Source organism: Ammodytes marinus, assembly GCF_949987685.1.
Source record: "Ammodytes marinus genome assembly, chromosome: 10".
Taxonomy (NCBI): Eukaryota; Metazoa; Chordata; class Actinopteri; order Uranoscopiformes; family Ammodytidae; genus Ammodytes; species Ammodytes marinus.
In genome coordinates, this window is record NC_137214.1 from 13397259 (window position 1) to 13422470 (window position 25212).

Consider the following 25212-nt stretch of genomic DNA (forward strand, 5'->3'; position numbering starts at 1 on the left):
TACACCTGCTTGTCAGGCAACACCTTGTCTGGTATAAGGCTCATACCCGCAGCAGCCTTTCTGCTGTGTTATGCCTTCATGCCACTGATTCTTGCATTGGAAATATGTGTATTGTGTATTACCTTTTTATAACGGAGGAAACAATGGTGTTTGACATAAGGAAACATGACCAGTTTTGGCCGCGACAGTCAGAAATTACTCTTCAAAGCATCCTTTGAACTTCAACACTGTTTATATACTGTACCAGTTTTTTTTATTCAAATACACATTTCTGAAATCTTTGGGATCCTTTAAGCGGTTTATTTACATCAACAATATAATAGTATTTTTTCCCCATTATAATCTGTATTCATATTTGTATTCTTATTATTATGAGGACACACACAGCACGTTGGCCTATTTCAGACAGCCATGCACAGACGACAAATGCTATTACAAGCTGCGATTGGTCACACAGGTGCAGAACAGGGTGGCAGAGAGCAGCAACAGCACGCTAGAGCAGTGTGCTCTGCCAAACCCCTCTGCAGTGTTTCTAAACACACACACACACACACACACACACACACACACACACACACACACACACACACACACACACACACACACACACACACACACATGACACACACACCTGCAGACACAGACGGGACCCCCACCTCCTAACAACAATGATGCAGTAATTTTCTATTTGTTTGTCTCCACCGTGTTTAATATCGTATAGAAATTTGATGGAAGCATAACGAAAATGTGGGACATATAAAAACATACATTAAATAGCAGACAAACTGTGTCATGAAGGAGTAGGCTATCGCACACACTCACACAAAGACCAAACACTCACGGGCACAGAACCGAGTAATTAATCCGACGAAATTAAAGCGTGATATCGCCATTATTATAAACCACTTTTGCCCAAGTTTGAATTTATGAATATTCTAATTGTCTTGCCTTTGGGGCCTTTTTGCAATTGAACATGGCACTGTAGGCTTATTACCTCCATGTTTTACTTATTGATAGTAATGAAAAACGCAGGATTTTATAATGGCCTACAGTATCTGAAGCCCGGCTGCTTTATTACCCAGGGTTGCATCATTCCCCAGGATTAGAAAAATGAAAAGAGATATATGTGGTCATTAATTCATTCGTCATCCGGTCTGGAAAAAAAACACTGTCATGTAGCTCCGACTGGCCCAGAATGAAACCGTTAGCAACCCCAATGTCTGACCCTTGGTACTGGTCAGCAGCGCTGCTTGGTTGGTGGGGTAACGAGGTCACTCATTTCCATAAAGCCATAGTTTGTTTAATGGTGTCACATGTTTTTCCCTCAGCCCTAAAATATGATGGTCCAGAGTAGACACATTTTTTTTTTTTTTTTAACTAAAAGAGTGTGACGTGCAGTATGCCGCTGCTGACGTGCACATTATCGGGGGCTACAGTAACAGTGTGGCGTTACGTGTCTGTTCAGCTGAACGCACTGAAGCCTCTCTATCTGCTGGCTTTTGCTTTTTGTATTGTGTGGGTAGGAGGAGCCGCTTTCCTGTGATTGTCTGGCTGCGCTCTCTCTCTCTCTCTCTCTCTCTCTCTCTCTCTCTCTCTCTCTCTCTCTCTCTCTCTCTCTGTCGCTCTCTCTCTCTCTCTCGGTGCGCCTCTTCCCCTCTCGTTTTTTTTCTCTTCCAAAGTTGAATATTCCGCTTTGCCTGGGAGCTGTCGCCAGCGGAGCGGTGCAGCCCCACTATAGCCTACTGAGTGCGCGCGTCCAGCTGGTATTTTTTTAACATTTTTGCTTTACGTCCTGTGGTTCAGACTTTTTTGGAGAAGGAGTCGCCAACCACCAGTATACCGCGGCTCGGTCCATCCATCTCGATCTGTCAATTTCCTTTTTACCAACTTCATTTCGGGGCTACTTTCAAGATGACAGAAGAAAAGAGAGTTCGGCGCGTAAAGCTGGTAGGTGTCTCCTTGTCTGACAGTGTCTGGCTGGGTCTGGTTGTGCTGCTGGCTTCAGGTTCGGGGAAGCGCACAGACAGACGCGCCGGGGGGGACAGAGAGAGAGAGAGAGATAGAGGCGCCCGGGAATAGACACACGGGAGCCCGTGGTTATTTTTTTCCCAACATCCCTTTGGGGATTTTGTTGATGTGCCCTGTTTAAGCTTTCCCCTGAATGGACCACAGATAAATGCGTGTCTAGAGTCGGCTGCTGGTGTAATGCTGCAACTTAAACAACTCTATGAACAGGGTATCTCGTGTCTTGTTAAGACAAGCGGGACTAATTCTAATGTTAAGCCATTTATTGATTAGTGTTGCAGGTATACAGGCTGCCAAAATGCATTATTTTTTAGAGTGACTTATACAATAAACAAGGTGTGTTTTTCCTTCCCTGGGATGATTTTAGTGAAATCAAATATTTCTGCACATTGCTATAACTCCCATAGGACCTTTAGGTGGCCCCCCTGGACCCTGCTTTGGGTGCTCCTGCTCCAGAGGATGCATACTATTGTTACTACAGTGGGATTTAAGCAGAGTGATTCATGTGTTGCTGTCATGTGGAACAGTTTCACTGGCATGTGCATCCCTCTGCTTATTTTAGGGGTCTTACGGCCTCATTTGGGGATCTAAAGGCTTTGTGTGCCATTCAAAAACACAGACACTTGGAATGATATAGGGTCCCTATGGCACCCCTCATACTGCCCAGCTTGCTCGGTAATTCTTTTTTCCGACAGAAAAGCAGTATCCTGAACTGTGTTTTTTTTTAACCTTTTTGGAGGATGTGAGTATTTGATAGTCACACTGAAATGGTTGCAATTATACAGTATATTCTCATTTTCTTCTGAAGTTCCTCTCAGCATTCCTCCGATACAAGCCTAGTATGGGAGTTGGGAGGTGATGGTTGTGCATTATCAAATTAATTGAATGTCCATTCCTCTTTTTCACTTTCCACATTTTTTAGACGACGGTCTCACTCGACCAGTGTAGTTTGGCAGATGTGCATGTGTCATTTTTAGAAAAACACTAGCTTTCAATAGGTAGCATCCCCCGGAATTAAAAACTTGTCAATATGCGATGAAAAGCACAAAGTTGTCGGGAGATTGTTGAAGTGTCGCTGCGCAACATTCAGCTCATGTGGTTTGGGATGCCAAATGTTGAACTCAGCTATGTTCTGTTGATCCTGCTGAGCTCAGCTGACAGTGTGAGGAAAACAGGGCTTGTTGTCTGTCTGCTGTCAATGCCTCCGTATGCTGGAGTGTTGTGTAGCTGTATACCAGGGAAGGTCACCACTGTTGTGAGATAAACGTCTGCTGCTAGGCTGTTGGCTGGGACTTTTTTTTTCTCTTTTCGAGCCTGTACTTCAAATCTGTAGGTCAGGTCTTTGCTGAATCTTAAGTCCAAAATCCACTGCCTCTTTCTCTCTCTCTTTCCCTCACCCGCTCTCTCTCTCTCCCTCCCTCTCTCTTTCTCTGTGCAATCCGTTCGTGCGAAGAGAGACCATGATAAGGTGGTCTAAAAAGAGCACAAGCCCAATCAGCTCTGTGCATGGTCTTTAAGCGCACTGTAGTACTAGTTTACCTAGCTCTGTTTTCTTTTTTTCTTTTCTTTTCTTTTTTTGCATTGCCTCAAAGCCTGTCTCATTCCATTAGACAACATGGCTCATCAGGCCGATTTCACATTGGCACGCTCATTGCTGTACTCGTCCATCCCAGTTAGACAACAAGCGAGTCAGTGGCTCCGGGCTGCTATACCTTCAAGAGCCATAGGTTCTCTTTCCTCACTTGTCTATCTTAGGTTTCTACTTAGGTCTCTCTCTCTCTCTCTCTCTCTCTCTCTCTCTAAGTGTCTCTCATTTATTTCTCTTTTGGTTTATCCATCCATCAATCATCTGTCCATTCTCCCTCCTTTATCCACTTCTTTCAGTCTCTCTCTTTTCTCTCCCCTGGGGGAACAGTGTGTGTGCAGCTCCTTGTCAGCGCTCTAAGGTGCACTGCATTGCGAAGCAGACTCTTTCATGTCTGCCTTAACCGCCATTAACCTTTTGTTTGTTTGTCGTTTTGTGTGTGTGTGTGTGTGTGTGTGTGTGTGTGTGTGTGTGTGTGTGTGTGTGAAATTCTCCCAGAAAAAGACAGCAAGTGGATTAAGGGGAAAGCTGTATAGCTTCAAAGAAAACATTGTCGTCCACTGATGTATGTTGTCCAACTGAATTCAATGGATCAAGAGAGAATCATTTTTACATTGTTCATCATAGCACAAAGCTTTTCTATGCTTCTAACAGTCAAGCCTTGTGCTGTTTTGGGAGTGTGGAAATGCAATGTTATTACTGACAGGCAAGTGGTTTCATTTGGTCTCCCGCACGCACTGTCAACTCTAAATAAATATCTCACGATTGCCCTCTAGTCGTACAGTATTTCCATCAAGTGACTTGAGACATTTTAGCGGAATAATGAGGTGTGTGCCATTATTTTTAACCCAGTTACACAGACCTGTTCTATCAGATGTGACACAAGTCATACTTCTGGTGGCATTAAAAGTCTTAAAAGGCTTCTATTCACCTTGGGGCAACTTTAAAACAGATAATATAAAAGGTAATTCCGCTGCCAGTAATATCCTAATATTATTACATTATATAATCTGACCCTCACGACGACAAGGGCAAGCCATAAAGAACGCTGGTGTGTGTTCAATGAGGTGGTCAGTAGTTTCATGCAGCTGACACACATACCAAGAGAAGCCATGGATATGCTCCCCTGATGTTTTAAAATCCCTGCCCCTCCTCTACTACACATCCCACCATTCGTCACGGTGCTTTCTGCAACAACCCCAGACCACAGCAATTCCACAAATTCTTCTCAATGGTTGAAATGAATCATTGGAGTGAGCAGGCATTGTCCCTTAAATCATCCAGAGTTTTTTACCACAGGCCATATTGCTTCTGCCCATACAGAGAGTAAATGAGCTAAGAGAAGTCTTCTGCATCGATAAAATGTTGGGCCGGAACTATCAGTGGAAGACCTTATTGGAATATGGTGTTAGGTTTGTTTTATTTTGGTATAGGATGAAATGCAATTTATTTCGTATTTGTCTGTTTTGTAATAGGGCGCTCTTTTTCATATCATATCTATGGGACATATTGAAGTGTAAAAAGTGCAGCGAAAGCCACAGGGATCTGTTAAAATATTCATATTAAACACAACAGTTGGCACAGCTGCAAAGTAAAGGGAAAACAAAGCGTGGCTCGCTATGCAAAACCGGGAAGTGTCAAAACAGGCAAAACAGCAGATACATTTCTGCAGGCGTTACCAGCCACTTTTAATGAGATTAAGAAAAAACTAAATTGCTCCCTGCAATTGACTAAGGTGTGTCACAAAAAGTTGGCAATACCTGGCAACCCAGTTACAGTAATGGTTTTCAGGGAGCGCCTCCACATCAGTCAAACAAACTCAAGTTGAGTCTTGTTCATGCCGGGAATAATGACTCACTTTTTTTTATTCACAGTTATGATTTGTAGGCCACGACTGAGGTGAAATTATGCATAAAATGTATATTTGAATGCTGTGGTCGTCAGTCATGGGCTGTTCAAAAACCGAATGTAACTACCAGATTGCTGATATAGTCTTTCAATGGGAGCTTTCATTATCAGAGGAAATGTTTTTCTATGTGATATAGAATTGATGAAGGGAATGAATGCGGGAGTTGGAGGCAGACATTGCATGGAAGGATGGATGTGTGGTGTGACAGATTGCCTCCTGTTTTTGTCTCCCAGACTCCTTTGATCTCTCCATTGCTCTGAGTGCAATGAAGATCCCTGCCAACGGAGGCACAGCCTGTCTCTCAGATACATAAGTAGTCAGGCATTGCACTATGTTGCTTAACTTTTTTACCTCCTGGCCCAAAAAAACAATACTTACGTGACTGTATGGTTATGCTGGTAAGGCGTTAAACATCTAGCAGACTGATGTTTTATCATCTGACATGCACTGAGCAGAACAAAGAAATAAAGAATGGCCAATACATTTTGTTGGAGTGCTGCTCTCAAAACTAAAGACTGGTTTTCTCAAATTGTTATAGTTGACCACAAATGTAAATGCTTTTGTTCTAAACTGTCAGCCTTTCTAAAGCTAGCCTATTAAGTCCATTTTTTGCGCACTGTGGTCTGGCAAGGATCACTAGACATTTGCTTTGGCTGGTGGGATCATAAACCTAAATGGCTTTTTGAATTCAGTCTGCAGTATATAAACAGAGCTGCAAACCAAATGTGGTGCTCATTCCCAATATCTTTTTATCCACATCCCATAGTAGCTGATTGGTCCGGCTTCACATTTCTCTCAATTGATCCCTGGTGGACTCTGTTGTTTTCCAGACTGATATCTTAAAAGCAAAACCTGATCGAGCGTGCATACATTTTTTTGTTCTGGCTTCTGCTAGGCAACTTAGCAATATGTTAGAAAACACAATAAATTGTGGGATCATTTAGGAAGGAAAATGCCGTACCAGAAGTGAACAGACTTAACTGCACTACCACTCCTGACCACTAACAAGAGGATATAGACCCCAGCTTGGCTTACTAATGCTAATGCAAACCATTTTTGTTAGGGCAAATTCTATATGCTATGCCAGGAATGGTTCACATGCTTTGAAGCCATGTTTATAGGTTATAACTTTACATGCATAGAGGCCAGGGTAGCTCAGATGACAAACTAGTAGTGGCAGAGAACATGGTCATGGTCCAGCCTCTGAAGGTAAACCCAATGAAAGCAAATCAGCTGCAGGCAGGGGCCCAGGCTTCAGTTTGCAGCTACAGGCTCCTCTGTGTCAGATTCAAACAACCTACTCCACAAGGAAAGAGAAATAGAGTATGTAAACCCATAATCTGAAACACATGAAGACTCGAATATACTAAAGGCATGAAGGAGGACAAGTATAGAACTAAGTTATTTAAGCCATGTCTTTCATTGTCCAACTACTGGCCCTTTCTTTCCTTTTTCTTTTCTTTTTTTACATCTCCATGTTACTCAGCCCAATATGGTCTGTACCGTGTTAATATCCGAGTATTGCTGTGCATGTAAACATGCTCATTGTCACCTAACACAATGGCAAACAGTTTCAGTTTACCTAAACGACATTGAGATATACACCAGTGCTGTACACATGGATAACATATAGTACACAGTTCCAGAATAGTAACTAGTTATCTTGTGGAGCATATCTCCAACCGACTACCAACGTTACTCCAGATATCTTTTATAGAGATGTATTGGCTGTGTTGTCCTGGTGTAAAAGGCTAAATGTCTGCAGGGCTTGTACAGTATAGGATTACACAGCATTGGTTTGTATCGGTATCCCCATGAGGCTGGAATCTATTTGACTCCCCATTGCTCCTGCTGCAGCTTAATTGTATTGACTTGAGAGTGGTACCATCTAAAACTGCATCAGCCGGGGATTGCACCTTATTGGACAGGTGCAATGGCCACAACAACAATGTCTTTATTATAAGGCTGCATCCGCACCAAGAACATATGAAGAGATGTTGATGCTGCAGCATTTGGTCACTTTGCTCCACTTTTCAGTTTGCCTTGTGAGGCGAAGAAGATATTCATACTCGGAGGACATTGAATAAATGTACTTGGATGTCGTAAAATGTGACTTCCAGTTACTTAGCAGAAGGGTACACATTGAAAGAGAGTGTAAATGCTTAGTTCAATAAGGATGGATTTGAAATGAAGATTTTTAATTATGTATGGAGAGACAGTATTAGAGCCCATTTGCACATAAAAGCGTTATTCAGTTGTTTGGATAGCTATGGTGATGTAGGAAGCGCAAATTAACTTTTAAGGTGTATGAGGAGTTAGGAATGTATTTGTAGAATATTATAAACGGTAAACATCCTTGTTGAGCTCTTGTGACATCTTTCAATACGTAAATGTAGACATTTAATTAGTGTATTAATTTACAGACTGCCAATAATTCGAACTTGAAAAAGTATGTCTAATGATTAAACAACTTTAGGATTTTCCTTTTTAATTAATTTGGTCTTGATAAACATTGCCAACTTGACAACATGAACCTAAACAACCAAATACACAAATGTTGTTGAAGAAATATTTGGGTGTGGTGTGAACTGGATGGAAACTAACTGCAGGTGTGAACAAGGCTTGAGCTTGTCCTGTTGCTCTGACATGTCAGAAACACACACCCCAAAAGACAATACAATCTTGTTTCTAAATCCTAAGAATCCACCCAATCAGAAAGAGAGAGAGAGAGAGGGCTTTTCCTCCCCAGCCTAACATCATCATCAGCAGCAGCAGCAGCAGCTGAGCTGAGGAGGCAGCCAGCCTCCCACCATGCTAGTTAACAGACAGCTGCCTGTGTGCTGCTCCCACAGTAACACACGTGTTTCCCATGATCTCACCTGCTGGCACCAGGAGCTTGGGATCAAGGCCCAGTGCTAACGTCACGCCGCCCAGACCCAGAAGCCTCTCTGCTGGGTGGAGTGGAGTGCACCACACCTCCTCTCGCGGGGATGCTGGAGCCAGGTGTGGATTGCTGACCCGGGGAAAAAGTGGAGTGGCCTGTGAGCAAATACTACACATGTTAAAGGTTCTCTGAGGAACTCTCAGTTATTGTTCATTCCAGCGGCCCCTTTGGAAAAAAGTGGTAGTGTTTTCACTACGCCGCCAGCTGTACTTTCTGGTCTGAGCGTACCCATGACAAAGGCATTAAGAAAAACGATATAAAAATATCTTTATTGCACTGATGGTCTCGTTTGATGTGTCATGTCATTTATGATAATCAGAGGGAAAAAGGAGACTGTTCCAGAAATATTTTAAAGTTTCTTGAGCACCTTTTAAAATAAAATAAATAAATGTTAACATCACGGCATGTGAGCATAAAAAATGCCGCCATTGATTTTCAACATAAAGGATTATCTCAGGAGGTTCATGATAGTTTCTAGAAAATGCATACCTTAAAGCAGTGAAAACAAATACAACCAAAATTCCAACCCTCTTCTTCTCGACATGTCACTGCATTAATAGATTGTTTTCATTAAGATTTCTAACAATAGTGGAAACCTTTTACTTACTCTTTTTTTCTATTTCTAGGCCATTTAACAGAGGCGGGAAGCTCACTTTAATGAACAATCTCTTCAGTAATGCCAGCTTTGGCTAGGATGCAGTAGTGATAATAATAGTGGGATTGGGCATTCAAAACCGACGGCAGAGAGAGAAAGAAACATCTTCAAAGAGACGGATCGAGAGGGTAGGTGTAAACAGGAGGAGGCATGAAAAGACCAAATTTCTTTTTAACTTCAAAGATGTCGGGAGTTATCCTGGTGAGCCGTTAATAGCTACACACAACATAGAGCAAAGACAAAAAGTCACGGGGCTAGTCTAGAGGAGGGTAAGAAAAAATCCATCCTCCACTCACTTGTGCACTCGCATACAGACAGACACATGCACACTTGCATTTGGCAGGCATTTTTAAAGAACAGCTTCTGATAGCTGCTTCATCCCTCTCTTGCTGGTTGCTGGTAGGTTAGTTACAGTGATCACTGGGAATCTCACACATTCTCATCCAACACTCTGCTAAATATTGATTGTCTGTCGGTGCCTGCAGTGGGTTATATTGCAACATACTAACTATGAGTTGAAGGTCTTGTGAACCAGCCCTCGAGGCCATCAGTTGAGTTCAGTTATAGCGATGTAGCAATAGGCATTGTTAACCTTCACAATTATGCTCTATGGTTTTTTGCCGTGCCCTGGGGGAATGGCTATTTTTAAAAAATGCCGGCGGTGTTTGGGCATCCATTGTTTAACTAACAACCTATTGATTTGTGTCAGCTTCGGCTACAGCAGCAGCGGCGGGGGGGTGAAGAGTGGGATGGGGAGAGGTTGCCTCTATCAGGATGTACACAGCGGTAACATACAACGTTTCTCATATCAATATTTCGCAAAGGGAGAGACAAGAAAAATGTTAAACAAAAACTCTGTCATGACGATTCAGCACCGCTTTCTTTTCACAACAAGATTTTTCCCCATCTCGAAAAAGGGAACGAATGATTGTGTTCATCAGTGATCATATAAACTAATCGAACAAATAGAGCCGTAAGCCACTGACATTTTGGCGCGCGGCTGCCTGCTGAGCCCATCGAATGGCAGCCAAGGAAAACAATGGCTCACACTCTCCCCCCCTCTTCCGAGGAAATGCCAAACATTACAGTGCTGTATAAATAGAAGGCTGTGACTTTGTTGAGCGTGAAGCCCAAGATAGCAGACAGGAACCCCCTCCCTGGGGTCACACCGATGGCAAGTTTTCCCACCTATCCACTCTTGCTCTTTTATTGTTTTTTTTGTTTATCTCTCTCTCTCTCTCTCTTTAGGCGTGTATTCTATTTTGACCTGATTTCTCTCGACCTCCCTTCCTTATATTTACTTCTGTATTTTTTTCTTCCCCTCTCATTCTCCATGACACTGTGCCGTGATGAATAACAAAAAAAAAGTCTAGTAACGCATCACAAACACCTGTGATTTCTGATTGGTCAAAGTTAACATGAGCTGTACACTTTGACCAATCAGAGCGAGGCTCCGATTCTCTGTTCTTATTGGCTGTTGGGACTGTCCTTTCACTTTGGCATGACTGTGTTGGTGTAGAGCCTGTCAGGGAGGGACCATACGGGAGGGACCAAAGAGAACAAGTGGAGCGGTTGAGGTATTTGGATTCGAATCTCTATCCCAACTGCCATTTTCTCCCCAAATCCTCCACCCCAGCTTTAATGGCACCATTCATTGCAGAAGAAGTGGCAGATAGCTTCCCTTGATGTATTATGTTTGGGAGGGTACTGACTTTTTGACCCAAGTTGAATGCCATACTTAGAGCTTCTGTTTGACGGCTTTTGTTCAAGCAGCCTATATTTTCACTGCTGACGGCTCGGTGCAGTTTGGTTGTATTTACCGGTTATGACAAATTCTGGATAAATGCACCCCCATTTACTTTGAGGGGCGCACATGGTCCTACAACGTGCAGAATTAGGTGTGGCAGGTAGCAAGGCGTTTTTGCTTTGCACTGAAGGCACCGGAATGGAAAATGTATCTAAAGGTTTAAAATATGGATTTGTCAATTTCATTTTGTCGTTTCACACATTTTATTTTTTCTCCCCGACTCCTCTATTGAGAAAGGGAGGGAGACGGAGTCGTCCCCAAAACAAGGTTGCTTGCTCCGGCTGTGTGTAATGAGGTAACGGATGATTCAGCCATGATTCAACTCCCGACAAGTCTTATATCTGCACTATCTTGTATCAGCCGTTTTTTTTTTAATGCGTTTTCCTCGGCGGGCAGGCTGTGCAGACAGTTTGGAAGATTGAACCCCCAGCTGCCTGTGTATTTAGCAAACAGTGTGCAGCACATGAAGTCGCATTCACACATATAAATATGTGGACTCTGATTAATTTTTACCCAGACATTCTATCTTTGACTCTTTGTCTTCCTTTATCTACATCATATCACCACAAGCACAACACCAGAATCTGTAACTGCAACAAGGGTGTAGGTTTTCCTCTTTCCTGACACATTTTGTTTCTTTCATATCTTACAAAATACCTGCAGTCAGGGGGGAAAAGTTGTCAATGTCATTTTCAGGTCGACAAATCCATTGTAGTTTCAGTGTTACAGCGGGTCAATTTTCCTACGAGATGTTTCCTAATAAGGACAACTGTCATACTGTATGAGCAGTCAGGGTTTGCTGATGCTTTTGAGACCGCAGTATTGACCCAGCTGGCCGTCAGCCTCCTGCACAATCGATAACACTAACTGGGATGACATAGTTTGTTAATACAGTTTGGCATGCTACTGATGAAGTGTCCCGCGCCTTACGGATCAGTCAGCCTGCTCATTTGTTGTTACACAAATATGATGCATTTAATGGTGTCAGCTGTTTTTCACGATGGGACAAACTTTTCTGGAATATCGTCAATCTTCATAAAGGGGGGTGGGGGCTATTGTTTCGGTGACAGTCTTTCCAGGCTAATGCAAGTGTACAGGGGCCGGGAATGCAATTTCCCACTGAAAAGATGCTCCTTTTCGGAAGCTTAGAGTGTCGTTTATATGGCGCCTAGATTGCTTCTTCACATGATGCAGACTCAATTTACATATATATAGGATACACCAGTAAAAGGTGAGCCATTAACTTTCCATGCTCTTATACCATGAGCAAATACACACAGTGAGATGAAAATATTGAACATTTTAAGCTGAATTGGTGTAAAATGTCAAAACAAGTAAGATTGTTTTCTGTAAGGCAAGTGAAAAGATTTCTCATGTTTTGCAGGGTGTGCTTTTCCACTCTTTCGTCTCATATTATGCCATTTTAGTTAAATCAATACATGGAGGGGAATCGTTTTTGCTCAGAATTTTTTGAGTTTTGGAGTTCTGAGGTAGCCTGGAAATCCAGACCCTGATATCTTGAACGATAGAGGGTCTGGCCACGATCAATAGTAATTTTCAACTCAAGGGGCGGCTCCTACTCGTGCATTTCAAATGCCACTGCACGCAGTTGGATAGCACTACAACCAATCAGAGCGATGCACAAGGTGACGTAAGCCCCGTTCGTTTAGCGAACAGCTGTTAAACTGTTAAATTAAACGTTTGCCGTGGTCGGTCGGCAAAACAGAACATTCCACTTACTTGCTAATGAAATATTTCAGTGCCATCATCTTCCAAATCGTAAAGGGTCGAGGCCAAAGCAGTCTCAAACTCGCACAACATATCCGCAGCCATCTTTGATGTTTACTATCACGGCTTCGACGTCGCATGCACGTTACTGTCGTCATCCGGTTACGTCCTCCCCAGAGTACCATACAAAGGGCTCTGGCCCGCCCATATTAGATAGAACCAATTGAAACGTGAGCCCAGATTTCTGGTCTTTTTGAAAAAGCTTCAACGGAGAGGCGCAGCAAATTGAATTTGCCAGCGCCTAGTGGCAGGTCTGGGAATGCCAGGCTAGTTCTGAGGAGCTTAGTCATAGGAAATACAACTGAATCAATGCTGTAGCTCTTGGACAATCTTCAAGGTGAACCGGCTTTGATAATGTAAGTCAATATTCGTTGTGTACGTGGGCAAACTTTCTCACAGTTTCTCTCAATAGGCTAGTGATAAAATTAGAGCTTAAGAAGAAAGTATACAGTATTTTAAACTGAAAAAATAAGCGAGACATAGCAAATCAGGGATGATCGGAACTTTCAGTTTTTGTTCCTTCTTGCACCCCCTTTGGACGAAAGTGGTAGTGTTTTTACTATGATGGCTGTTGTTCTTGGGTGAGCGTCAGCGTACCCATGACAAAGGTGTTAAGAAAAATTATATAAAGCATTTTTTGTACTGATGGTCTCGTTTGCTGTTACATGTAATTTATGATCATCAGAGGAAAAACTGTTTCAGAAATATTTCAAAGTTCCTCATAGCACCTTTTAAAAAAAACTATTTATATATGTTTATGAGAACAAATATATATAATAATGATTCTAAAATGTCAAAGTAGAATTGTATCCGAGCTCTGAAAGTGTGCTCCAATAACAGAAAAATATTGGAAGGCATTACATACTGTCCACTTGAACATCACGTAACAGTTCAAAACCCTGATTTCCAGTCAATAGTTCGCCGCCCCACCCCACTGCCCGCAACACACTAGCCACGGGGCTTGAAGCCTGCTGCTTATTGATGACATTTTCACCTCTGTTGACAGTAAGCTGCAGCTCTGTTCTCCCTCACTCTTCATCCCTCTCCTCCCTCCAGCACGCTCAGCCGGATTCTAAATATCTAATAAGCTGTTTCTGCCAACTTTCTGGATCCCGGTAATGTTCACACCTGGGTAAATGCACATGAATAATGGAAGCGGCATGAAGTGAGGCGAGGGGAATGGCTGCTACTCAGTGTTGTGTTGAGGCCTGATAAGGCTCCCCGCCCCGGCGAAAAGGAGCCTCAGAGAGCTGATGAGAAGACGCCTGACAGTATTTACTTTATTACCCACAGGCATGCCAAGCTGTAACACAGGCACAAGTTTTAGGCAGAGGGTAAATGAGAGGAGGTGTTTTCTCCCCCGACTCACTGTCACAACCCTGTGAAAATCTCATTTCTATATCCGCTTTCATGTATAAATGTATTAAGCCAATTAGTCTGGATAGGCCTCGCGCTTCACGAGAATTGATTGTTTATTTTGATTTTTTCAGTGTCTTGCATCAGCAAATGCCCTTCACACAATGGAGCCCTCATCAGCACTGCTGACAATATGTTAAAAATGAGGAAAGAAATAGGGCTGTGAGTATTAGCGTGGGTGTTTGCCACTACACAGTGATAAGCCTGGAGAGCCATATGGTTCTGTCACAATGTGAGACACTACCGCATGTGAACATATAGACAAAACAAACACTGGTACATGTGAAGAAAAAACATGATTACAAACACATGATCCCAAAGCCAATTTAATATGTAATCAGGGCAAGGCTGCACCACTCAAAATTTAAATATACGTAGGCAGAAGAATATGCAACTCCACTAACACACTAGATTCTAAAGCATGGCACATTAAACCACCCCTCTGTTTCATAGTCAGACTATGACACGTTTTAGAAGCAAGTTTAACATGCAAACACCATTTTTATTTATTGTATAATGACAAAAAGTGTAAGCGGATTTGGAAAACAAATCCCAATTTTTTACGAACATTGTAGAAATGACGCTTGATTGGCTTTCTATCGATATTTACTCTTCACAGTATTTTCAACTTTTAATTCTTCATGTTTATACAAAGACATGTACTCAGTATATGGCTTGTACATGTCACACTTAAATGTCAGCATGTCTTTGCTTAATAAATATACCATCTAACAATAAATCATGTCAACACTTTCTTTGCATGACATCCAATTCATAATAATAATCAGGCCAACACACACGGCTGCTACCATGCCAATATCATTCATGTCAAATATTTCGGAGTCATGTGTCATGCAATAGATCAACCGGGGCACAGTATGGTGAACTCAGATAACTTGTCTCTAGAGTCCCTTCCCATGTTTCTTTCCCTGCCAAGAGCTAACACTGGTACATGGGGAATGTGAAAGCTACTGTTTGGTGAGACGCAGCTCTGTCTGCTGCCTTTTTTTTCAGTCTCTACTGATGTGAGAGCAGGCTGACCTTGGTGCGTGTCAAAATCTTGCCCAGACAAATGACAAACTGGCTTTTGCTGAAAATGTGTTTTAAAATGTGCAATGCTTCTCTTGTAAGGACTCTCTTGCAGGTCAGCCTGACACCATCCTTTTGAACAAGTTCTCCAAAAAAGATTCCAATCGGTTTTGCAGCTTCTTTAAGATTATTTAAGACAATTTCCTTAACATACCAATCGTAAATTGACGAGAAGAAAACATGATATAAGATGTATAAATACGCTGAGATGTGTAGATGCAACATTACATGATCTTTTAATTTTTTGTAATAAAAGCTGTCTCCAGTGGAGCAGGGAGAGGGTTAAGCTTATCCCAGCTTACTCAACTGCACTGGATGTGAAATGGAAACACCGGCTTGGCTGCATTACTGTTTACTTTCTATGAATAGGAATCACATGTTTGGTGAAACCAGCCCCGCTCTCAGGTCTGCTGCAGAGGGAGAGAAAGAGAGAGAAAGAGAGGCAGGAAAAGACAGGGGAAAATTGAGAGAGAGAGGGGAAAGATTTGGCAAGTGGAGGCAGGAACAGGAATGAGAGTAGAGGAAGAGGAGAGGAAAAGATGAAGGGGAAACAGCGAAAAAATGAAGGGGGCGTCCTATGGAACCCTTGCCAGTTTCCCATATGCTGAAGCATTCCTTTTTATCCCAGCTGCATTGAGACACATGGCTCCCGTCAGAAAGGCTGCACGGAAATGTAACACAACGACTTTCATGTGCTGCTTGATCCTAGCTTTTATAATCACATGTACAGTTCTGGTCAACTGGAGGGCTCTCATATTTTCGGGCTGCCCCACTTCCTCTTTCCAAAACCATAGCGGTCAATAGTCTGTAGTCTCTTGATGTCTGGCAAAGCTCAGCAGTGCCTGGTCCTGACATGTGTCTTATGCTTGTGGGTACATTAGACCCCAAATGCTAAAATAAATTGCCCTCTGAAAAATGCCAGCTTCTCAGCCCACTAAATCAACCGAATTCCACCAAAGCCACTCAAACAATGTCCCGTTTCTCTCTGGTTTAAATGCTCAGCTGAGGTGATTAGGATACATGCCATTTTGCCATTTTTAGGGCCAGAGCTTGAGGGGGTTTATGTTTGCTAACATGGTTGCCACTGAAAGTCTTCATACAGCAGAGCCGCAGTGGGCGTTGGGTGTTTTTATTAGTCATTCTGAATGTGTGCACCCTTGATAAGTACCTGTGCCTCCTCGTCTAAAATGTGTGAAGGTCTGGGATTTACCAAACTGACACAAACAGGCCAGTTATTCTCAGTGGAAAGACTTGTGTGTGCCTAAGGTACGGTATTTGGTTACCTCATAAAGTAATGAATAAAAGCTCTTTATTTTGGAAAAAGGTGGTGTGAGGCAGAGAGAAAACAAACAAAGACATCTTGTTGGATAATGTTAGAACAACTTCAGGCAGTTGTTTTTTTTACTACTAATGTGTTTGCATTTTTCACATGAGCAAAGCAAGTTGGTGGAGAAAGCCTTCATTTAGTTATAAGCATCTATAACTTTTGACCTGTGTATAGCTGTTTGCAACAGGTCCACAGCAGAGGTCACATACTACAAACTGGGGTTGTCAGTTGAGAAGCATCTGTCTTTGTTCAGCCCCAAACCAGTGTGGAGAATCAGCCTGATGGTATGAATGCAGCTGACCGCTAGCAGACCCCCATAGCAAAGAATTATGGCACAAATGCACACTGGGGTTAACATTTTGTGTTATCGCCCTCAATTGAAACACCAACGAATGGAAATTGTATGCAAAGAAAACACTTTTTAGGGACTGCTGCACTGTGTAGTATAGTTAAAAGAAAGAGTAGTCAATGTGGAATTCAGGGTTAGTCTTTATGCTAAGCTAAGCTCTGATAGTATTGACTTGATCTTCTCATTTAATCGTTCAATCTATCCATCTATCAATCTATTGAATGATGGATCTTTTTGTTTATCTGTCTGATATCAACAAAGTTTGTCTGCCATGAAATGCAGTAAGATAAAACACCATTGTCTCATTTTTTTTTCTCCACAACAATAGAACTGTTTGTATAAAAAGGTTGTTAGAGCTCGGACTACTCTGTTAGACTTTGGTGGCATATTGCACCCCTCAGTATATTAAAAGACATTGTGAATTTGCTCACTACCTGTGGCTTTAATTCACTAATATCTAAATTGTTTTAAACTATTAGTTTCACACGCAATAGTCAATTATGTTTAACCAAATCCCTTTTACTAATAGAAGCACTCTGCTACAAAATAAACAAATTGAAGTCATGACAATGGGTAGCATTTTCCCATAATGACGAAATAAATGTGTTTTTTCCCCCCAGTATTAACAACCCACGGGTATAAACGTAGCATTGTGCCAGGGCGTGTTTTCCAAAACCTCTGCAAAGGGAAGATGGTAGACCCCCTGCTGCTGTTGTTTACTGCCTCTCTTGCTCTCTGGAGCCTTTAAACCTCAACTCTTTTCTGCTCCTCTTCCTTCACTGTGATGAAGCTATGATTGACGGCCTGCAGTGAGATGGACAGATTCCAGGCACACTTAGGAAAGAGAGCGTAGTGGGAGTGCGGGTGGAGGGATTGGGTACGGGGGAATGAATGGGTGTCAGATAATCCGTCGATTTGACGATAAAAAACGTTGATATGCTTTAGATTCTGACAGTGGTGAGATTGAGGCAGTTGTCACTGATAAATGCTACATGTACTGGAGTGGTGACTATGGGCTCAACGTGTGTGTGTGGGTTGCATGTTAGGGATCCACACATTGATGTGTATGCATGGATGGTCCTTGTTAGTAACATTATAATCTACCTTGCACTGAAGCAAAGCCTTTTCCTGGAAGTAATCTTTTATTCTGCTTTCCTACCGGGGAGCAGGTCTGTTTGATGGATGTGTAACATCTGGCTCTGGTTGCACCTCAGCGTGTCCTTTTTTATCTTTTGAAGTGAAATGTTTTCGGTGCAGGAAGTAGGACATATCGCTTGCGTCCAGTCAGTACTGGCAAATTCTGTATTTTCTAAACTCAATGTTTCAAAGGAGAACCGGATTTGATGTTTCTGGATAAGATTAGATTCTAATTAGATTAGATTAGATTAGATCCTAGTGGGGAATTAGGCTTCGAGTTGCACAATTCAGTAATGAAAAAACATATAAAATATGTGTCCTGAAAATGGGATATTCATTAATGTAGTCCAATATTTCTGACTCTTTTGACACGTTGAAATTTATGATCACATCTCTTCTCTGCTCCTGACAATGCTTCTTTAACAGAATAAATATAACCGGCGCAGTGGGACTGTCCTTGTGTCTGTTGTTGTTCAAAAGGTCTAGGCGTGGTGAATTTCACTGTTTGCCCCGTCATCCCGACATCATCAAGTGTCCTTTAGGCTCCCGTTCTGGCTGCGCAGCTGTGTGATTACTATTCAGTGGGGAGCAGTTTGCTTTTTTACAACGCCAATTGTTTGCGCCGGGAGGATAATCGTCTTTGTTCCACGAATGCCTTCTTTTTCTAGACTGATGGCATATACGTCAAACAAAGTGAATTCAAGCACATGCATCCGTACACCCAAGGGGACCGTGCCCGGGCCTTTTAAATAAACAGCCCTCTTTTTATTGTTTGAAGGTTTGCAGCATTGTGAAATGGCAGACACCGTAGCATCAGTGTTTTTTTTTTCTATTTTGGAGGAATTTCCCAGGGGTAATGTCTCATAAACTGGTAGTGAGATGTATTGCTCCTGCCACATCTATTTAGGAGGATCTAACTGAGGCATAGAATAAATACTCTGGTGCACACATACGCACGTACACAACCCTAACCATTGCCGAGCACACATTGGGCACATAAAATCTAAATGTTGGGGAATATATAAATTAGGATTATAGGAATTAGTATTATCAACAGAAAATAACTATGGATATTAAAGACCTACTTCACCTTTGGAAATATGAAGGTGTATTGAGTGTTTTATGGTCTCACTGTCTAACCCAACATTTTCCTTTGTGTGACATCACTCAAGGGAAAATGCAGGGTTAGGATTAACAGGACAGCTGGGCCAAGGGAAGACTGAGGGAAGACAAACCTCATTCATTATATTATAATAGAGATTTTATAATGATATGGGTGAAGTATTCCTTTAACCATTCATAAATGGATTTCAACCAATTTTAACATGTTAGGAGTTGACTGTATTATTACCATCTAAGTTATCAGAGCCAATAACAGTAGCCTACATGTCCCATATCTTTTTCTATAGCTGTCCACATAGCCCACCATCTCCCAGTGAAAAAAGAGCAACAGGTATAAAATGGCAATCTGCACATGGGTGTGTTTTTGCACCTTTTAATGAGCATGTCACACAAATAAGTATAAAGCACAGAACCAAAGTCTGAATGAGTGTGTGTGTGTGTGTGTGTGTGCTTTAAAAAAAATGTCTTTCGTCTTCAGACAGACTAATGAGTCTCCCCAGTGATGCCCCTGATGTTTTTACTCTTTTGTAAAAAGTGAGACCTAAAATGCTTGCTACCGTAATCAGCACAATAATAGATCAGAATGGAGTGCCTTTCAATGGTATGATTACGTGTGTCTTTTTATCTTTGTGTGTTTGTGTATGCGTGTATGCGTGTGTGTGTGTGTGTGTGTGTGTGTGTGTGTGTGTGTGTGTGTGTGTTTGTTTGTCTTCAAGCACCAGCTCAAGCTGTTCCCCGTCCAAATGAGCACACTTCACCTTTAACAAGAATGGCAGATGATTAGAGACGAGACAGAGAGAGTGTGAGCTTGTAAAATGTGACGCTCTGGCTGTGTGTGTGTGTGTTTTAGTTTTTTTCCAAATGTACCAGCTTCTCTGCACACAAAAAAAATGCCCTTACCACAAACTGAGCCAGCCATTTCAGGCCCTAAGTGGCTTCTATCATAGCCGGCGTCGCTTCCTCAGAGTGACATAGCCGAAGCGTAATGGGCCTGTCTATGGCGTGTTTAAAACCCGGTGTTAATTATAACACCATGCCCCGTTAAACACAGTCACATTAGCGTTAGCATAAGCGCCGTTGTCGAGCTCTGTCCTAGGGAACAAAGGGTGACGGGTGATTCTGTCAACATTTGAATTGGACAGTTGCACAAAGCCAGGCTGAGGATCACACACTCACCTCTCTATTGATACGACGGGCAAAAGGATTTGGTTTCTGTTTGATCGACTCTATGATACTACTGGTGTGACAGATGGGCAATCCCACAGCATATTTAATTATTATTTGTGTGTGTGTGATGACAAATGGTTTATTTCTGTGAGTAGGGAGGGAACTGAGGGAGTTGTTTGTGACTCCATTTGTTTTATTTGTCAAAAGCTGATGGAGAAAATGGAAAGATTTGTAGGTAATCATTTTTCTGGAGTGTAATATCAAAGTATTGATTTTGATGTCATGCTTATTCAGGTGCTGTGACAAAAAGACATTCTTTGTTCTTATGTTGCATTCACTTTTTTAAACCTGATTCCAGAGCAACATTCACATGGACATACAATGAATGACCTGATGATCTTGAATCAATGTGTATCCTGATAGGCATATAATGTATGTTGGCCTTGTTTCCTGTTTTTTGACATTGGCCACTGAATCAGCAGTCAGCATGGAGCTGAAATGTTGCTCAGGCTTAAGCCATTAGTGTGCTTATTTTACAGATTGTTTAAGGAAGTAGTAGTAAAAGGTAGTAACATTTAGTATATTTATAGGATCAAACACAATGTTCACCTATCCACCTTTACTTAAAATATTTCCAGATAAGAAGTGAAATAACCATGGCTCCAGATTGAATCAAATGAAATGTACAGGCTAATGGTTATATATAGTGCAAAAGCTAGAGGTGAATGGGGTTGATTATGTCGTATTGCACCTTGATCCTACAACGCGAGGGGCCAGTGGCCTTGCTTGTCATCAAAAGGTCTTAAAGGTTGTCCATGCCTCCTCGCCCACATATCCTGTTTCTCTCGTTATTTCCATCCGCCTGCCCCCGGTTATCAACTATCCGATACAGTGGAGATAAATTAGACCTATTGTTGGCGGAATGAAGCAGAGCCTCATGCTTGCTTGCACTGTGGTAACTTGCATATCTCTCTCTCTCTCTCTCTCTCTCAACGACCACATAAAACATCTGATAAATAGCAGCCAAGGTGAATATTGGAGGGTGAGATTATGTGCGGGTGCCCACGTACACACAGCATTATCATAGACAAAATACCTGAAACGAATGCTTAAGTGCAGCCTCACACAGACACACACGGACACAGACTTATTTGCACACACGCACAATTTCCCACTGCCTTTTATCAGCGTAATATCTGCATGATTGGCTGCGAGCAGTTTATTTATTTATTTTCCAGATAATGAATTTGGTAACAAAACCGCTGAAGGTATATAAGTACTTTCTTCAGTTGAGTGCCTTTCCCAAGCACTTATCTGCTGCTCAAATCATGTTTGCCTTCAACACAGCCCGGTGTCTCGGCATGGTTTCTGCTGCAGCACAACACAGGAGACTTTTGTTTAGTGAAAATTAGATAGTATAGTATTGTCTTTAGCTTGTCCTTCACGGGTGCGATTTTAATTGTGATGCTTACTTAGGAAAATATCACATCGAAGTGGGCTGTGGATGGCAGACTTAGCTCAATGTATCTTTCAATATGAGCAATGATATAGATACAATAGGAAGAGAATAACAAAATCCAGCAGGAGCAAGTTGTAATTTTTATTATCTTTATCGAGTCAGGTTTAACTGATTACGGTCATATAGCTCCAATATATGGTAAATTACTCAATAAATATTTTTGCCGTTTTTGCTTTTTTATTAGACAGATTTTGGAGAGACAGAGTTGAAATGGTGCAAAGAGAGGAAGACATGCAAAGAACTGACCCGGGGGGGATTCGAACCCGGGTCTGCTGCAGGGCCTGGGCCTGGGACGCTCTGAACAACCCCCAAATTGTATTTTTTTAACAAATTAATTTATTGGTATTTTATTTTAGACAACAAAAATCAGGATGACAAAGTATCAAAGAGGAGAAAAAAACAATATATATATATACATATAAATAATAAGTAATATTTGCCATTGTACAATACAATGTATTTTGTTTGACGTATTCTTAAATTGACTGATCTTTACTGTAACCTTCTTGAATGTGAGGATTTGCTTTTCTATGTCATATGTGACAGTAAAATACAAATCTCAAGCTTTTCACATAGTCACAGACATCTTCATGGGCTCGGAGAAATTGTGGTGGCAATTTTGTCACAGTTTTTTTTCTCAGATTTTTTTGACTAAACAATGAAGATACTCCTGAACACAATATTTGGTGCTTGTTTAAAGTTTCTTTATTTTAAGTAATAGACTTACACAGGCACCCGTAGTATCTGCTGCCCTTTTCTTGATGACGTTTCCAACCACGAGTTAATTGTATTTTTAGTGTCTGATCTTACTCATCTTTATGACTAAGCTCCAGCGAGGTGGTTCTCTAGACTTTTAACCATGTCCCAAAGGGGAATAGTATTTTTCCATTAGTCATAACCCGTAAAACCCATAATCATCAGTAAATCCTTTATGACTGTCACAAAGGGAGACGAAGGGCAGTCTTTCAGGAACCACCTAACCTAATGAAATTGTCGCTGTCAGCTATCGGGAGGGGGTCGACCAGTTTAGTACTGCACTTTCACGCTGCCTGCATTGTTTCTTTTAAAGGAATGGGCATTCTCCTATGCCACTAATCTGGGAGGGTTATTGGTGATTTTTCATCTCAGTGGTTTTAAGGCCATCCAGGGGAGAGCGCTTGATATGCAGGCTGCAAGGTGTTAGGATGTGTAGGGCTCGGAGAAAGAGGAGGAGGATCTGGAATAAATGTTCTTGTTTTGCTCAAGCCCTTTTTTCTCTCGATGTCCCGAGGAATTGTTGTCGGGATCGTACTTTTAAAAGTTGAAATGTCCTTGGAGTTAAGCGTTTTATTGGTTTTTTATGTCGAGCTAATCACGCCATATAGAAGCAATGAAAAATATAGGCGATATACAGTATGTGTGGTTGAGCTGGAGAAGTAAAGAGATGGAACTTAAATGTATGAGGAACAGTGGAGAGTTGAAAATGCAATCCTGAGAAGCTGTCACGGTGTTAGAGAATAAAATGCCCAAGTCCTCTGTTTCACAAGTTCCACTTTTTTCTGTCTTGACAGCTGTGCACCTGTCTGTTTCTTTCTCGTGCTATTCTCTTCACTCCATTGATTTTTACAACCTCCCCATACCAGTCGGCCGGCCCTTTATCTTTTTTTCCTTCGTGTTTGTGCAGTAATTCCTTTTCTTCTGATACGAGTTCTGCTGGAGGAGTGATGTGTTCAAGGCTGCGACAAGGAGGCCAAGTCCACACTTTGTGCAAGCTGAGCGGCCAGTGCATCACGGTGCAAGAAAATGTGTGATGCTCCTGTTGAGTCCTTACAGGCCAGTCCGTGTGACCTGAAATAACACTACATAGATGTTCTGCTGTTGTATTCCATAACAAGAAGGGCTGGTCCATTATGGCAAAAATCGTGATCACGATGATTTTGGTTGATATTCAGATCCGATTATTTAACACAATAATTACATTGACTTGGAAACATCATGCATTTGACTTTTTTTGAGGGGGTGGGGTGGGAGGGAATCTGTCTTTTTAATAGTTTTATTTAAATATACATATTCATACATACGTATAAAAAGAAGACGAAAATTGTAATTGCACAGCAATAACATGTAGCCTATTCCAAAGACCAAAGCACAGTGAGGTTGAAGTTCCCCCTTTAGAAGCCTGTTTAATTTGTCACTGTAAATACTCATACATGTGATTTTCTTCTTTGTGTTATAGGTTATCGGCCAGCTTCTGTGGGATTTGATGTCACCTTTAGAGTGGTTCAACTGAAGATGGAAACACTGGAGTCTGAGTTGACCTGCCCGATCTGCCTGGAGTTGTTTGAAGATCCTCTGCTCTTGCCCTGCGCCCACAGCCTGTGCTTCAACTGTGCCCATCGCATCCTGGTGTCCCACTGCTCCACCAGCAAGCCCCTCGAGTCCGTCTCGGCCTTTCAGTGCCCCACGTGCCGTTACGTCATCACGCTGAATCACCGCGGCCTGGAGGGCCTTAAGCGCAATGTGACGCTGCAGAACATCATTGACCGCTTTCAAAAGGCCTCCCTCAGCGGCCCCAACTCCCCCACCGAGAGCCGGCGTCTGCAGCCGCAGCGGCCCTACACCGCCACCATTAGCGGAACAATAGCTGGGACCATTGGCAGCTTAGGCGGCGGCGGTGGTGGTGGTGGAGGTGGAGGTGGTAGTGGCACTAGCGGTAGCAGCGCCCGCAGCAGCCCGGCCACCTCCAGCCACTCCCACCCGCACGCCAACCACACCAACCACGCCAACCACACCAACGCAAACCACAGCCCGGCTCAGGTGGTCGCCAAGATGGAGCCGCGCATCAGCTGCCAGTTCTGCGAGCAGGATCCGCCGCGGGAGGCCGTCAAGACGTGTGTGACGTGCGAGGTGTCGTACTGCGACCGCTGCCTGCGCGCCACGCACCCCAACAAGAAGCCCTTCACCAGCCACCGTCTGGTGGAGCCGCTGCCCGACACGCACATCCGCGGCCTGACCTGCCTGGAGCACGAGAACGAGAAGGTCAACATGTACTGCCTGGTGGACGACCAGCTCATCTGCGCCCTCTGCAAGCTGGTGGGGCGCCACCGCGAGCACCAGGTGTCCTCACTCACCGAGCGCTTCGATAAGCTCAAGGTAAGTCATCGAGTGTTCTCAAATAACATGTCATCAGCAGCAATATCTGTATCCACTTTATATTGTTTTAAAGGTCACATGTTATGCTCATTTTGAGTTTCAAATTGTTATTTGGGTTCCTACTAAAAAAGATATTTTCACGGTGTAGTGTCCAAAAAAAACTTTTTAATTCTCACAGTGCAATTTCTGAATCTCCTTTTTTCAGCTTCTGTATGAAACGCTTCATTTTAAGAGGATATCT

The 25212-nt window shown here is 42.4% G+C and overlaps 1 protein-coding gene across 3 annotated transcripts in view; it reads left to right on the forward strand.

Moving 5' to 3' along the window:
• The first annotated feature begins 1712 nt into the window (after positions 1–1712).
• Positions 1713–25212, forward strand: part of mid2 (midline 2) — a 94213-nt gene continuing 70713 nt past the window's right edge. For 2 of the 3 annotated variants that reach the window (XM_080035776.1, XM_080035778.1), the window contains exons 1-2: positions 1713–1947; positions 24055–24971. In XM_080035776.1, the coding sequence (XP_079891902.1) occupies positions 24111–24971 (861 nt within the window). In that variant the 5' untranslated portion in view covers positions 1713–1947; positions 24055–24110. Of the gene's footprint in view, positions 1948–2633; positions 2768–24054; positions 24972–25212 lie in introns of those variants that run through there. The other variant, XM_080035777.1, reaches the window with a different exon arrangement.